Source organism: Chaetodon trifascialis, chromosome 8 (assembly GCF_039877785.1).
Source record: "Chaetodon trifascialis isolate fChaTrf1 chromosome 8, fChaTrf1.hap1, whole genome shotgun sequence".
NCBI classification, from domain to species: domain Eukaryota; kingdom Metazoa; phylum Chordata; class Actinopteri; order Chaetodontiformes; family Chaetodontidae; genus Chaetodon; species Chaetodon trifascialis.
In genome coordinates, this window is record NC_092063.1 from 28,016,769 (window position 1) to 28,033,981 (window position 17,213).

Here is a 17,213-nt window from a genome sequence, read left to right on the forward strand (position 1 = left end):
TTTTTCACCATGGTTCAACTGCCACAGTTGTTCTGATTACCAAACAGAGACTGTTAAACCCGCCTGTATATGAAATTAACTTTATTTTTAAGTTAAAAACACATTTTATATGAATAAAAAAATAGCGTACACCATAATTTATTAATAAAGGGCATTTTTCAAGTAATTTGTTTTTCTTTTTTTAATATCGCAATAGATATCATATTGTGTCCTTAGTATCACAGTGTCATCTACCATGAGTTTTTGATATTGTTGCATCCCTAGCAATTAACTGCTAGAATCAGAAGCTTATCTGCATTCTCTAAAGAAGCTATGAGCTGAAATACATGGCTAAAAAAGCTGGAAGCTAAGCTGTTAAACTTAATATTTTAAAAAACATAAAAGGTACAGAAAAGTTTAATAGAAGCATCAATGTCCTGTATTACCAATGTGTAACTGTATTAGTGCTCAAGTACTGAGAAAGAAACAGGGGGACCTGTAAAAGTTCCACTCACCAGCATTCAAAAACTGTAGATTGTAACAGTTAAGAGTTAAAAGGAGAGAGGTCCAACTGACTAAAAGAGCTTTGCATCAATCTTCCAACCACAATAGAGGAAGAGCAAGAGAGACACAGAGCGAGTTGAGAGACAGAGAAAGAGAAATTTTGAAAACAACTATTTTTAACACTACAAAGCAGTGGTTCCCAACCTTTTTTCCTTGAGGCCCCCCTTGCCTGTCCAAGACAAGCCCCCCAACCCCAACTCCTACCTGCATACACGCACTAAAAGAATAAAGTGATTAATTACAAACATTTTTTGCAAAAATAGACAGCATTTGTAGGTTTTTGTTCTCATCCAATTGGGTGTGTCATTGGGATTTTATAAATTTAATGTGCACAAATATAATTTTGGTAACCTCACAACCTTAGGGCAGATAAAATTGTGTGCACCCCCTGTGATCTCTGGTGCCCCCCAGGTTGGGAACCACTGCTATAAAAGGTAGAGCCAACATTAAAAAGAATATTCCCATATATATGCATGCGCCTGTTGTATGTATAGTGTGTGTACAATATAAATCTACAGTATGTGCATACAGTGTGTAAGTATGTACAGTAAGGTATGTATGTCCTTATGCGTCTATATTTGTGTCATTTGCTCCCACTGAGTTACATTGTAAAACTCTATTGAAAAAAAGCTTAATGTCTTAAGTATAAAAGTTACAAAAAAATCTGAATGATAGCAGTTGTCCTTGACCTGAATATTTTGATATTTGAATCTTTCTGTATTTGAAAGTATGCAGAAGTAGATAGAAAAACTAATCAGAAAAAAAAAATCAGAAAGAGAAAAGAGAAAAATAATGTGAGAGCTGTGTTCCATCTCTCGCACTACTAATGACAAAACTATTCAGGACCACAATAAACATCACACAGCAGTATGTGCAATTGGAGGCCTACCTTTCAGCTGCGTCTTTCCTGGACCTTTAGTGCAGTGTGGTGAACTCAGCAGCTGCGCGTGGAAGCTGTGCAATGCTCCTGGACTCTTAAAAGGAAAAAAAGTTAATCTTGTCAGAGCAGTCTCTCTTTGAATCTTTGAATAAAATATTGTGAAAAACATATAACCTACATCACAGCTTTCCCTTGTTTGGTTACATATTTGTCCAATAGAGATGTGAAGTTGTATAATATAAATATGCAGTATAGATACATACGTACGTACGTACATACATACGTACGTACATACATTGACACTGTCAATTTCCATTTAAGTTTTCAATTAATGACCAGAATAATTCAGTGATACTGGAGCCATTTAGTCATTAAGGCCGGTCGTTCTCTTTCTTTCATATATTTCTCAGAAATCACATTTTTTCCCTTCCATTTGTATGGTAGATGACTTTAATACTACAATACTCATGTGCCTCAGCTGCAGACACTGCAAACTTTTTTTCTCAAAGAACCATATAGTTAGTCTAAATATGCCTGGATCACCCACTCACCCTACCTTTATGACTGACTTGAGACATCCCCATGTATTAAAGCTTTTCAGACATCAAAATGAAATTTTTAAGAGTTTACTTGTGTTTCACCGTGCAGTGGCAGTCTGCAATTTGAGGGCAGCCAGGGCAGAGCAAGCTGGGCTTTGATAGCAGCAGCAATGGCTCTCTGGAGGACCACTGATTTACCTACAGAAGAGAAGGCAGCTTGGGATGACCTCTCAAATAAGTGGCACATGACAAACAAAAGGCCTCATCTTGCCAACATCATCTTAAGAAATTTTCCATAATTTCTGTCGGACTGTATAATGCTGAGTCCAGACCACACAATATCAGCATGAGAACAGCCTGACTGGACAGACATAGGCCATTGGGTACAAACACAAATTACTGTTTTATCCCATATAGTGTATCACTGTGGACAACAACCGATGCCGCATCTGGGGCGCCTCACATCCCAACAGACATGCATGTCAGAATTTTGTTTTCTTTCCAGTAAAAAATTCCATAACATGCCCCAAAGAGTGCTCCTCCATGCACAACAGTAAACATAGCAAAGTGAAAGATGAATGATGCTGTTGGTGCTACAAACTGAAACTATGAAACGAAAGAAATGTCACTGATGATGCTAATAGTTAAGAGATGGTCCTGTGAACTGTTCAAAAGATCCCAATAGAACATTTTATTGATAATAATAATAATGATTGCTTCTCAGGTTCGTATCACACCAAAAAAATTGTTTGTTACTTGTAGCTAGAAGGACTGAGTAGTGTGTAGAATCGTTTCTTGTTGTGATATTGTCTTACTGTCATTTTTTAAGAAACCATAATAGTAGAATTGTATTTGCTCTGTATGCGCCTGACAAGGTATGGGAATAAACCAGAGTTTACCGCAAGAAATACACAGCAGATTGTTTGACAATTTTTAAGACACTTTTCAAGTCCACAATCCTAAAAGTCTCATATCCTGCCTGGACAAAGCATGCTCTGTCTGATATACAGTGTGCTAAAATTTAAAACCAAAACTAGAGTTGGGCCGTATCCAAATTTTGATACCGTCAAACTTTCCCCACATTTTCTCGGGGTATACGGTGTTAATTAAAAATCATTTTGCAGGGCAGCATGACATGCGCACGGTTCAGATGGTCAATGCTAACGCTAGGAAGCACCAATCCTAACTTGTAGCATACCAGAATGACAGGGAGAAACTCAGTTAAAAGCCTCTACCAAGCATTGGCATCCAAACGAAACATAATTCATACCCCACGAAATATGTGCAATATGTGTAATTATATGTGCATGTAACGAAAGCACGAAAATAGCGCACGTCAAAGGCACTGCATCTGCTGATTTCACTACTTCACGCAGACCACTAAGTATGTTTGTATGTATGTATGTATGTTTTACCTTTGCTTTTTTGGGGTCAAAAGTTATATTCCACCCCAAAAAACGTTGCTAATGTCTCCTCGTATGACTCTGCGTTAGTTTAAGATCAATCACGATGGTCCTGCTTGTTTACATAAAAGGAGGGGGTTTCTAGAGTGGAGGGAGCGCTATTCATGCAATAACCTATCTCTGGGGTTACTTCCTTCTGGATCGTCATTGGTGTTTTTATAGTGAATGTGGGCGGGTTGCTGAGCTATTGACCGGCGTAACCACGCAGTTAGTTTCACCGCTCCGTCTCATGACAGAGCAGAGCGCTCACAGAGGAGTCTGCTGAGCAGCCCGAAGTGTTATTTTACTGTTTTATTTGCATTTCGTCCTTTTATGAGAGCTAAGAAAAATAGCAAGCAGAAAAAAGGCTGAAAAAATGTTTTCAACAGAGGAGTTTCTCCATGTGCTTGGACGAGATAACGGTACTCTGCCCAGACGCGCCCATATGAGCGCCTGGACATACCTGTGTTAAAAAACTGCTCAGGTTAATTTATTTAGCGTACTTTTGCACAGTCACCTTTTTCTCAAGTAAAAATTCAACCAGAACACTGAATGGAGTGGACTTCATTTTTGTTATGACGATGCTACGATTATGTAGCTACAATTATTATTACCCCTATAGACCCATATGCGCAGCATTTTTTTAATGACGGTAATGAAACTGATACGGTTGCTATTTTTAGATACCGCGGGATACCTTATTACCAGATTACCGCCCAATTCTAACCAAAACTCATGTTTTGGTCAACGTAAACCATGTTCTCTTGATGCAAAACAAATGTTGTATTTTTTTGTGGAACAAAAGCTGTTTGCTTGTCTTATGGTACGTCTTAAAGCTGCAGTAGGTAAGATGGAGAAGAGAGCAGACTTAGCCTGAAAATTTGCACAAGTTCCACGTCACTCCCCCTCCCTCTTCTCTGCACTCATGCCCTGCCTCCAAGCCCGTCCTCCCTATGGTGTCTGCGTGGCTGCTGTGACAACCAGTAACAACCAGCCACTACATCACAGTTGCTAACATACCGTACGTGCTGTGGAGTGTTACTGTAACAATCACCATATTAGCTTTATGGTTACTTGTTGTCATAGCCATATGCTGTTGTTGGCAGCGGCAGTATGGGCAGTTTCTCCTTTGCAGGTGGCTGTTGCTTCACCATAGCTTTCACTAGCCTCCTGACGTTGCTCACAGAGCCGTTTGACTGAGTGGCAGGTGGCAGCATGAGTGGAGGGAGGGCGGTTCGGAGCATGAGTAGTGATTGACAGATGTCAGACACTCCCTCAGACGCTCCTCTGGCTCTGATTGGTTGTTTTGAGTCGGGTGCGGTGGATTCTTGCCAATCGCAGTAGGAGGTGGGACCAATGGAGCCTCTTTTTTTTTTTTTTTTTTTTTTTTTTTAAACAGATGACATGTTTCATGTACTGCTGTCTGGGCATAGGGACCGCTTTAGCAAATACGACAAAAAATTACTTTTATACAAGTTACCTACTGCTGCTTTAAGAACGTCATTCCTTGTCTGGAATGATTCAATTAATACATGTTCTCTGTACCTGCTGGCTGGTCTGAGGCCTCTGCATGTTCTCTGGGCAGCTTCTCCACCAGGAACATGAGCAGTGAACGGATCTCTGGCTCGTTGCTGTAGAGAAAAGTCTGATAGCCTATTTCTCCTTTATAACCAATGTCCTGGAAAAAAAAGTTTGAGAATATGGTTCAGGAGGTAGAGAGGTCATCCACTTATCAGAAGGTCTCTGCAGTCTACATGTCAAAGTATCCTTGGGAGAGATACTGAACCCCAAATTGCTCCCTCATTGCTGTGTCATTGGTGTGTCAGTGTATGTTATAATAATAATAATAATGATACATTTTATTTAGAAGCGCCTTTCAAAACACTCAAGGACACTTTACAGAGTGGGTAAAAACACAAACGAAATACACAGAATAAATAAGAGCACAGTAATTAAAAACACATCAAGTTAAAAACAGGCTAAAAGGAGAACTGAAATTAAAGAGAGAAGGCAGTCTGGAACAGATGAGAGAATCGGTGTGTCTGATGTCAGGTGGCAGTGAATTCCAAAGTTGGGGAGCAGAGCGACTGAAAGCTCTGCTCCCCATGGTGCTGAGACGGGCAGAGGGCACAGAGAGGAGGAGAGAGGAGGAAAATCTGAGGGAGCGAGAGGGGGTGGCAATGGAAATGAGGTCAGATAGATATGGGGGGGGGCAAGGTTGTGGATGGCCTTAAATGTAAACAGCAGGATTTTGAAAGTGATTCGAAATTTGACCGGGAGCCAGTGAAGCTGCTGCAGGATGGGGGTAATATGGTGCGAGGAGGGAGTTCTGGTAATAATGCGGGCTGCAGAGTTTTGAACCAGTTGAAATTTATGGAGGGACTTGTGAGGGACACCGAAAAGGAGTGAATTACAGTAGTCAAGGCGGGAGGTGACAAGGCTGTGAACCAGGATGGCAGTGGTGTGAGGGGTGAGAGAGGGGCGGAGACGATTGATGTTACATAGATGGAAATAGGCAGACCGAGTAATGCTATTGATGTGAGAGTGGAAAGATAGTGAGCTGTCGAGGATGAGACCCAGACTCTTAACCTGAGGGGAGGGGGACACTGTGGAGCTGTCAATGTTGAGGGAGAAACTGTCAGTTTTGGATAGGATTGATTTAGTGCCGATGAGAACAAGTTCGGTCTTGTTACTGTTGAGTTTAAGGAAGTTGGAGGTGAACCAGGATTTGATCTCAGAGAGACAGAGGGTGAGGGAAGAGGGTGGGAGAGTGGAGGTGGGTTTACTGGAAAGATAGAGCTGGGTGTCATCCGCAAAGCAGTGGAAATGGATACCAAATTTACGGAAGATATTGGCAAGAGGTAGAAGATAAATGATGAAGAGAAGGGGCCCCAGGACAGCCCCCTGTAAACCAGAGTCAGCTGTCATGAGGATGTTGTTGGTGATTTTTATGAGGGCCGTTTCTGTGCTGTGACGGGGACAGAAACCAGACTGGAATTGCTCATAAAGACTATTGTTGGTGAGATGGGAGTGGAGTTGAGAAGCAACAGTTTTTTCTAAAATTTTGGACATGAAAGGAAGGGTGAGAAATGGGGTGTAGGTTATTGAAGTCATTGGGGTCTGATCCAGGTTTCTTGAGAATGGGACTCACAGCTGCAGATTAGAAAAGAGTGGGGACAATTCAGTGGACAGTGAGGAGTGAATAATGACAGAAATGAGGGGGAGTAGAGAGGGGAGGCAAGATTTGACAAGAACTGTGGGGATGGGATCAAGTACACATGAAGATGGTTTTGACTTGGTGATGAGGTCGGAGATTTCTGAGGGATGAGGGAGAACAAAGGTGGAGAATGGTTGACAGGATGGGAGAGGTTCAGAGGAAGGGGAGGGTAAGGTGGAGGAGCCCAGATGTTGGTGGATTTTGTTGATCTTTTCATTGAAAAACAGGAGGAGAGAGCCACAGGTGTCAGAGGAGTAAAAGTGTGTGTGTGTGTGTGTGTGTGTGGGGGGGGGGGGGGGGGGGGGGTTGAAATGATGTTGTTAAAGACAGAAAAGAGACTTTTATGGTTGCCTACATTAGAGCAGATATGTCCAGAGTAGTACTGAGATTTAGCACGAGAGATGGAGTCCTTATAATGATAGAGCTGAGCTGTGTAAATGTCTTTGTGGATGGTGAGACCAGATTTCCTGTAGAGTCTTTCAAGCTGTCGATTTTTGGATTTCATGGAGCGAAGACCAGGGGTGAACCGCGGGCAGATCGAGTGAAGAAAACGGAGCGGGATTTGACAGGGGCGACTGTGTAGACTGTGGCAATGATTGTGGGGGTGGGTCCAGGTATTTGACAGGCAAGGCATTCCAGCGAGGAGAAGGGGGGGACAGAAAGTGGAAGGACCTTCCACTTCTCATGGTGGAGTATCGCGAGACCACCTCCGCGACCTGAGTCACGTGGTTTGCAGACGTAAACAAACCCCGGGGGGGTAAAGTCATTCAGCTGAGAAAAGTCGCCAGAAAGTTGCCAAGTTTTGGTTAAACAAAGAAAGTCAAGCTTATGGTCTGCGAGGATATCCTGGATGAGATGTCCTTTGCTCGTGAGGGAGCGGATGTTCAGCAGACCGAAGTTGACGCCGGAGATGTCGTTGCAGAGAGGGGCATTAGCCGACCTAGCCAGGCTGGCTAACACCCCATGATTCACAGACCAGCCGGTGTTTCTGGGTGGGCGGCGAGTGGAGGACCAGAAGGAGATAATCCCGTCGTGGCTCCCGACGTGGAACCCCCGCTGAGACCCCCGGTGGATGTATCTCCGGCGAGGCAAGAAGGAGATGTCTGGGTGGAGGTCTAGAGCTGGTGGTGGAGATCCGGACCACTGAAAGCAAAGCCTGAGGAGCTCCGCGGCCGAATATTGGAGAAGTCCCTCCACAGGTGGATGAAGGAGTAACAGAGCAGTCCAGACCAGCACAGACAATACAAGGACCCTGCTAACTGACATCGTAATGCACGGCGGAGAGGTGATGACACACATGAAGCCTGGCGGTGAGCCGAGCAGGTAGGCAAACGATAGCAGGTGGTCACCACAGAGTGATGGCAGCGCAAACGGAGGTTACCAGGCAAATAAGGGAGAGTTGAATTCCCAATACAGTCATCAGGAGGCTGGAGAGCCGGAAAACATTCAAAAAGTTGCCGGCGAGCAGCGGCAGCAAGACACGCCAGTGTTCACTCAACCGGAAGTCACACTAATGTTAAAACGGTTATTGCTCATAATGAGCAGTTCGCACAGTGAATGAATGTGTGAGAATGTTGACCAGTGTTCTAAGTGTTTTGACTGGTCATTAAGACTAGGGAAAAGGACTATACAGTCCATTCACCATTCATGCACATATTAGGAATACTACTGGAGGACTACAGGCAGTGCTTCAATCGAGCAGGCACATCAGAATTCAAGCTGGCACATCTGAATTTGCACCTACAACCATCTGTTCTTCTAATTAAATGTCTTTGCATGTTTTCAAAAGCACTCCATAAATAAAATGTACTCCTAATTGGCTACTGCTACTTCCTTGTGAATGCCGGTGTGCATGGTCTCTGACTAAAAAGTACTAAAATGGAAAAGGGTGCTGAAAATGTTCTCATTAAAACTGATTCACAATGCGATTGAGAAAAAAAATGGAAGATTCCACAAACTGATGAAAGATCTTCATTGTCACAAACTATATTTGAAGATGACATTTCTTTTCACAAAACAATATCCTAACTCAAGGCAGACATACTAGATTACTCCATGGCTTTCAACCACATGTCTTGGCCTTCCTCTGTGGATGTACTTTGTTATGTGGCAGCAAGTAACAATTATTTTCATCAGATTAATCTGAGAATTAGTTTCCTGATTAATCGTTTCATCTATAAAATGTTAAAATATGCTATTGGTATATTTGCTATAGGATTAGACTGTCGGGGGACCTCCAAAGATACACCGAGCTCCTCTGTCCTTCTGTCCCTCTCCATCTGCACGCTTTCATGTCCTACCACGGCGTGTTACTAACTTAGCTCCTTCCCCGGAGTCTCTGTGCTTGGTTGTCTTGCAGGTTCCACAGTGGCTGAATCTGGATTGTGGATTGCAGCTGCGTCTCCTGCCTTGGCCCTGCCTGACATCCACTGTAACTGCTACTACTGTTATTACATCTACTGTCACTGTTACTGTGATTGCATGTCTCTCTCTCTCTCTCTCTCTCTCTCTCTCTCTCTCTCTCTCTCTCTCTCTCTCTCTCTCTCTCTCTCTCTCTCTCTCTCGGACTGCATTTCTGTCTGTCTGTCTGTCTGTCTGTCTGTCTGTCTGTCTGTCTGTCTCTCTCTCTCTCTCTCTCTCTCTCTCTCTCTCTCTGTCTGTCTGCGTCTGTCTCACTCTCCCTCTCTTGCTCTCCCTCTCTCACCCAACCGGTCGAGGCAGATGGCCGCCCACCCAGAGTTTGGTTCTGCCCGAGGTTTCTGCCTGTTAAAAGGATGTTTTTCCTCACCACTGTCGCCAAGTGCTTGCTCATGGGGGAATTGTTGGTTCTCTGTAGATAAAAGAGCTTGGTCTGTACCAGCTCTATATGGAAAGTGTCCTGAGACAACTTCTGTTGTGATTTGGCGCTATACAAATAAAATTGAATTGAAAACATTTTCTGAAAAAGCTTGATCACAATTTCCCACAGCTTCAGAAAGAGACATCCTCAAATTGCTTCTTTTGTCCAACCAATAGTCCAGAACCCAAGGACTCTTCATTTACTGTCATATGACAGTTGATGACAACGACACAGAGAGGCAGCAAATCTGTTAAAATAGTCACCAATTAACTTTCTTTCAACTAATCGACTAATTGTTAGAGCTGTAGTTTTCTCAGCTGTCATCTACAACTGAGTAAAATCCTTCATAGAAAGATCATGAGATATGGCTGAAAGCTCCAAAAAATAAGTGGGCTTTTGAGTTAATTTCTTCTTTTTTTTTCTTAACTTAACAACTTTAAACTCCTGAGGCCAATTAATGACATAATAATAATTGCTTTTGTGGTTGCCAACTCACACAAAATTTGTGAGCAGTGGAAAAGCAAAACAGACTAAAAGTTTTGATCCGTTTACCATATATTTCACTTTAAACGAAAATATTGATTGCTTTTCAATGTACTTTCGCCTTCATTGTTCGATCAAACGGATAAGTGGGACTAACTGAATCCATTCATCTCGAAAAGGTGGGGGTCTTACCTGACAAGCCTGCGCCAGGCTCATGCCCACTCTGAAGCGGGCAGACATGCCAGGAGGAAGGGAGGTGGGCAGCGCGCTGCCTAGGCCTGAATCGATCACCCGGATACATCTGACCACCGCCTCCACAATCAGCTCACTGCTGAACTGTTTGACGCTGTCAATCTCCTCACTAACCTCTCTGTGGGTCACAGATCATATGTTACTAATTACCAGTTTCACCGTTAGTCCCGTCTTATTCAGTACTAGTTCAAAAAACTTTGCCTCAAATAACTCACGAACGTCTGTGATCATATGATGGCTGACGTTGACTACACGGATGGTTCCTGACTTGCTAACTACTGTACTTCACATTAGTCAGCTAACATGTCAGTGCAATATATGGTTAAACTGGCATTCTACACAAGAGTAAATTGACTAAAAGCTCCAGATACTTACGTGCCGACTTGTTTGAGGGCGTGAATCAAGATGTTGTCAACTTCTTCCATTGCTGAAGTTTTTGTGCAATACAGCTAGCTTCTAGATAACAGACAGGATTATTGCAGGGCATATGATTCTGGAGGGTTATTTAATCACATCGAATTAGCTAATATTCGTGTGGGTTTCCCATGGATGAAAACGGGCAAGATAACTAGCTTTCATCTTCTATTAGCTAACATGGGAACTAGGTTAGCTACTGACAACTACTTCATTTGCAGAACTGGCAAAAATCCTTTGTAACTTCCCAGTGCACTTGAAACGCCTTGCTACAGATAACCTCACAATACAACGTCAATGGAAATTTTGTTTTCCCAAAACATAGAACATGGCCCGCTACAAACCTAACAAATATAGCACTTGTGTGCCTTGTTCCGTGTAGAAATTAAGCAATATGGGAACAGAGCAGCAGTGTTTCTGGGAGGTAGAGTTTTATTTGGTCTCATTGTCGTCAAAAACAAATGGGGAATTACACACCTAGAAATACATCTCCCAGCATGCACCAGAAGAGAGTCCCATGACCGGAAAGGAGCTGGATAGCCAAATGGAAGACGCTAGAAGAGGAGTCGGAGTGAACTATTAAACGTGTGATACTGCACCGCACTGACTGTCTTCTTTTAGTGAAACTTAAAGTTACATTCTGTGCTCTTTATCCTAACTGTGGTACTAAAACTGCCTTGCTGCTTATTTGCCTTTTGTGCTGTTTTATTTACACAATTCCTTTTTAAAAATTTTAAATGTCTTTTAATATTGTGACTTAATGGTAGGCTATTTTCTGAACTTGTTTGATTTAGAGCTTGTCTTTGAGTCTGAAGTCTAAACTCTGCCCAGTGTGTGACATGGAGAGGGTTCATCTTCTGAGGCTAAATTAGTAATTGGGCAGTAAAACAAAGGTAAAAATGACTATGTCTTTGTTACAGGCATTTTGAGATGGCTCTTCTGCACTTGTTATGAATGCCTACAAAGTTCTCTCTGGTTTACAGGTTTACATGGATGATATTTTATCCAACAAGGAAACAAGGAACGTTCTGGTTCCCTTTTTTTTCTGAATTGCAACCTTTAAAAGAAAAAAACAATAATTGAAATAATTGAATTGACATGTTTTCTGTCACTGTCACCAAGTGCTTGCTCATGAGGGAATTGTTGGGTCTCTGTATTGGGGTCAGTGATTGAAAGGAGCCTGAATGGACTGTGCCTTTGGGATTCTGGGTGGAAAATGCATTGATTAAAGCAAAGAATCGATTGAACCACTAATGCAAATTAGCCTCCACGTCTATAAATACAGAATTACTGCAAGAGATAAATTAAATAGTTTTTTTTTGTTTGTTTAGAGAAAAAAATGTTGCTTTGACAAGGATGCTTTCAGTCAAGATATATGTTTCATTTCAAACTGAAACTGGTTCCACATAGGCTGAAGCCCAGTCACCAAGTGGACTCCTCATTAAACCCTCTGTCCTCCTCTGGCTACAGTCATTGGTGCAGGCCTGCTTGGTGCTCTCAGTCTTGGAGGGAGAGCCTGCTGAAGCAGAGGTCTCTGGGGAATACTGAGTGTGGGAAAGGAATTCCCTTTCTCACTGGTAGCCATTTTTGGATTGGATGATATAGGATGAAGGTGGCAAAGGAGATGTCTCACTCGAGCTCTGTGAGTATGGTCTCAACCAGCTGCAAAGTGTCCTGAGACAACTTCTGTTGTGATTTGGCACTATAGAAATAAAATGTAATTGAAAGTAGGATGCATTGGGAAGTTGGAAATTAGGCTCAGATTGTGTTGAATTTAAAGATGTCCTGCACCATAAAATCTGTGGACTAGAAGTCTGTGGTTGTGCAATTAGCCTTTGTAACTGAAGTTTGTGAATGTGGAGAAAAGGTTTGGTGTTGTAGAAAAAAATAGGACTGAAAATTCAAATTCACAATGTTTATGATTTTAAGGAATCTGAACTTGATGATTACACTGCTGCTGATGAGTAGTACACCCTGTCAAAATTTGGGATTTTCTGGTTTTACCTAAGCACAACGTGTCATGTGTCTGACAAAAGTGGACAGCAAGATGGACAGACAAGGTGACTCTACAGCAGAGCAGCAGAGATAGACCAATTATTCTGATCAGCAGCAGGAAATACCAGTTAGTGTAAATGAATCACAGACAGAACCATCTAGTATAATTAAAGGCTCATCCATGGGAGCTCCAGTGCCCATGCAGCTGTAGTTGATCTAACTGATCTTACCTCCCAGTCTTAAGATTCAGAGGTGTTTATAGGTGGCCTGGTAGCTGGACCATGCTGTCAATGCTGTCCGTACAAGTACTAATGTACACTATGACACACTCTCAAAGATGCAGCTGAATGACACTGTTACTACTGCTAAGTTTTCTTTCTTTCCATTGCACCTTGTCCCATACTGTGTCCACTGATTTGAGTCTTTGCTGTTGAGATCTCATGGCCTCTGCTTTATATATATCTCCTCCTTGAACTGACACCTTATCGTGGTGGAGGAGTTTGAGCACCCGAATGATCCTAGAGGCTATGTTGTCCGGGGCTTAATGCCCCTGGTCGGGTCTCCCAAGGCAAACAGGTTCTAGGTGACGGGTCAGACTAAGAGCGGTTCAAAAGCCCCTTATGACAGAGAAAAAACAAAGGAAGCGTACGTCGCCCGGATTGGCGTCACCGGGGCCCCACCGGGGCGGCCACCAGGCGCTGGCGAGCGCCTGGTGGCCGGGTCTTTGCCCACGGGACCTGGCCGGGCACAGCGTGAAGGAGCGACGTGGGCCCGCCTTCCCGTAGGCCCACCACCGGCAGGAAGGATCAGAAGGGACCGGTGCTATGTGATATGGGTGGCAGTCATGGGCGGGGACCCCGACAACCCAAACCCTGGACAACGACTCTGGCTATGGGGACATGGAATGTCACTTCACTGTGAGGGAAAGAGCCTGAGCTAGTGCGGGAGGTTGAGCGGTTGTGCGGGAGGTTGAGCTAGAGATAGTCGGGCTCACCTCCACGCACAGTCTGGGCTCTGGAACCCAACTCCTTGAGAGAGGCTGGACTCTCTTCTACTCTGGAGTTGCCCGCGGTGAGAGGCGGCGAGCTGGTGTGGGCTTGCTTATAGCCCCCCAGCTCAGCCGCCATGTGTTGGAGTTCTCCCTGCTGAGCGAGAGGGTCGCTTCCCTGCGCCTTCGGGTCGGGGATAGGTCTCTCACTGTTGTTTCGGCCTATGGGCCGAACAGCAGTGCAGAGTACCCGGCCTTCTTGGAGTCCCTGGGAGGGGTACTGGAAAGTGCTCCAACCGGGGACTCCATTGTTCTGCTGGGGGACTTCAATGCTCACGTGGGTAGCGACAGTGATACCTGGAGGGGTGTGATTGGGAGGAACGGCCTCCCCGATCTGAACCCGAGTGGTGTTCTGTTATTGGATTTCTGTGCTAGTCACAGTTTGTCCATAACAAACACCATGTTCAAGCATAAGGGTGTCAATCAGTGCATGTGGCACCAGGACACCCTAGGCCGGAGGTCAATGATCGACTTTGTAGTCGTATCATCTGACCTTCGGCGGTATGTCTTGGACACTCGGGTAAAGAGAGGGGCTGAGCTGTCAACTGATCACCACCTGGTGGTGAGTTGGATTCGCTGGCAGGGAAGGAAGCGGGACAGACTTGGCAGACCCAAACGTACCGTGAGGGTCTGTTGAGAACGTCTGGCGGAACCCGCTGTCAGGGTTTCAACTCCCACCTCCGGGAGAGCTTCGACCAGATTCTGAGGGAGGTTGGAGACATTGAGTCCAAATGGACCATGTTCTCCACTTCCATTGTTGATGCAGCCGTCCGTAGCTGTGGCTGTAAATTCGGCGGTGCCTGTCGTGGCGGCAACCCCCGAACCCGGTGGTGGACACCGGAAGTAAGGGATGCCGTCAAGATGAAGAAGGAGTCCTAACGGGCCTGGCTGGCTCATAGGACTCCTGAGGCAGCTGATGGGTACCGGCAGGCCAGGCATGCGGCAGCTCGGGCGGTTGTAGAAGCAAAAACTCGGGTCTGGGAGGAGTTCGGGGAGGCCATGGAGGAAGACTACCGGTCGGCCTCGAGGAAATTCTGGCAAACCATTCAGCGCCTCAGGAAGGGGAAACAGCTTTCTGTCAACACTGTTTACAGTGGAGATGGGGAGCTGTTGACCTCGACTGGGGATATTGTCGGGCGGTGGAAGGAATACTTCGAGGATCTCCTCAATCCCACTGTCATGTCTTCCGTAGAGGAAGCAGAGACTGGGGACTTGGAGGTCGATTCATCCATCACCGGGGCTGAAGTCACTGAGGTAGTTTGCAAGCTCCTCAGTGGCAAAGCACCGGGGGTGGATGAGATCCGCCCTGAGTACCTCAAGTCTCTGGATGTTGTAGGTTTGTCTTGGTTGACACGCCTCTGCAACATCGCGTGGCAGATGGGGACGGTGCCTCTGGACTGGCAGACTGGGGTGGTGGTCCCTCTTTTTAAAAAGGGGGACCAGAGGGTGTGTTCCAACTATCGGGGGGATCATACTCCTCAGCCTCCCTGGGAAAGTCGATTCCAGGGTAATGGAGAGGAGAATCCGGCCGATAGTCGAACCTCGGATTCAGGAGGAACAGTGCGGTTTTTGTCCTGGCCGTGGAACACTGGACCAGCTCTATACCCTCCACAGGGTGCTTGAGGGTTCATGGGAGTTTGCCCAAACAGTCCACATGTGTTTTGTGGACTTGGAGAAGGCATTCGACCGTGTCCCTCGCGTCATTCTGTGGGAGGTGCTCCGGGAGTATGGGGTTGGAGGCCCTCTGTTGAGGGCTGTACAGTCCCTGTACAACCGGAGCAGGAGCTTGGTCCGCATTCACCTGTTCCCGGTGCATGTTGGACTCCGGCAGGGCTGCCCTTTGTCACCGGTTCTGTTCATCATTTTTATGGACAGAATTTCTAGGCGCTGCCAGGGGCCGGAGGGGGTTCGGTTTGGGAGCCGCCAGATTTCGTCTCTGCTTTTCGCAGATGATGTTGTCTTGTTGGCTCCCTCGAGCCAGGACCTTCAGCATGCACTGGTGCGGTTTGCAGCCAAGTGTGAAGCAGCTGGGATGAGAGTCAGCACCTCCAAGTCCGAGGCCATGGTTCTTGACCGGAAAAAGGTGGCTTGCTCCCTTCAGGTTGGGGGAGAGTTCCTGCTTCAAGTGGAGGAGTTTAAGTATCTTGGGATCCTGTTCCTGAGTGAGGGAAGGATGGAGTGTGAGATTGACAGGCGGATCGGTGCAGCGGCTGCAGTAATGCGGCCGCTGTACCGGTCTGTCATGGTGAAGAAGGAGCTTCGCCTTTCGGCTCAGCTCTCGATTTACCGGTCAATCTACGTTCCTACCCTCACCTATGGTCACGAACTTTGGGTCATGACCGAAAGAACGAGGTCCCGGATACAAGCGGCTGAAATGAGTTTCCTCCGCAGGGTGGCGGGGCGCTCCCTTAGAGATAGGGTGAGGAGCTCTGTCACCCAGGAGGAGCTCAGAGTAGAGTCGCTGCTCCTCCACATCGAGAGGAGTCAGCTGAGGTGGCTCGGGCATCTCTATCGGATGCCCCCTGGACGCCTCCCTAGGGAGGTGTTCCAGGCATGTCCCACCGGGAGGAGGCCCCGGGGAAGACCCAGGACACGCTGGGGTGACTATGTCACTCGGCTGGCCTGGGAACGCCTCGGGATCCCCCCGGAAGAGCTGGGGGAAGTGTCTGGGGAGAGGGAAGTCTGGGCATCCCTGCTCAGACTGCTCCCCCCGCGACCCGGCCCTGGACAAGCGGGGGAAAATGGATGGATGGATGGATGGATGGATGGATGGATGGATGGATGGATGGATGGATGGATGGAAATATATATAGATATATATATACATATATATGTATATATATATGGATATATATATATATGGCTGATGGCTGCAACTGTTGCCACACAGCTGGCATGAATGTCAGTTATGCTCCTACACTCATCTTAGTTCTCATTACATTTAATTATTCATTTAGTTGACCTCATAATTTCCACATTGCACATACAGATGGAAAACACATAGGATGACACATAGCTTTTGTTTTCATACAACATATACATATTTATTTTGTATATGCTGACAGTACACTAGTTTCTATTTGTAGTGCGCACATTTTGTTATCTTCTGTACAGTCACACTGCGGGGGGGGGGGCAGTTTGGTCAGTTCAGTATGTTTTAATATAATAATATAAAAAACAATAATAAATATCCATCCATTTTCTCCCGCTTCATCCGTTGCCGGGTAACATGGCACATTATCCTGCTTGAAGTAGTCATCAGAAGATTGCCCCGTCGTCATAAAGGGATAGACATGGTCAGCAACAATACTCAGGTAGGCTGTGGCATTTAAATGATGTTCAGCTTGTACTAAGGGGCCCAAAGTGTGCCAAGAAAATATCCCCCACACCATTACACCACCACCGGCCTGAACCGTTGATGCAAGGCAGGTGGATCCATGCATTTGTGTTGTTTACACCAAATTCTGACCCTACCACCTGAATGTCGCAACTGAAATTGAGACTCATCAGACCAGGCAATGTTTTTCTAATCTTCTGTTGTCCAGTTTTGGTGAGCCTGTG

At 45.4% G+C, this 17,213-nt stretch overlaps 1 protein-coding gene across 3 annotated transcripts in view; it reads right to left on the bottom strand.

The window, feature by feature from the left end:
- The window catches only part of ccdc22 (coiled-coil domain containing 22), a 30,518-nt gene extending 19,490 nt beyond the window's left edge, over window positions 1–11,028 (bottom strand). The window contains exons 1-6 of one of the 3 annotated variants that reach the window (XM_070968920.1): window positions 10,954–11,028; window positions 10,571–10,651; window positions 10,136–10,313; window positions 4,950–5,082; window positions 2,054–2,160; window positions 1,433–1,517 (exon numbers count right to left, since the gene is read on the bottom strand). In XM_070968920.1, the coding sequence (XP_070825021.1) occupies window positions 1,433–1,517; window positions 2,054–2,160; window positions 4,950–5,082; window positions 10,136–10,313; window positions 10,571–10,620 (553 nt within the window). In that variant the 5' untranslated portion in view covers window positions 10,621–10,651; window positions 10,954–11,028. Of the gene's footprint in view, window positions 1–1,432; window positions 1,518–2,053; window positions 2,161–4,949; window positions 5,083–10,135; window positions 10,314–10,570 lie in introns of all 3 variants that reach the window. The other 2 variants (XM_070968919.1, XM_070968921.1) reach the window with 2 other exon arrangements.
- Window positions 11,029–17,213: the final 6,185 nt, after the last annotated feature.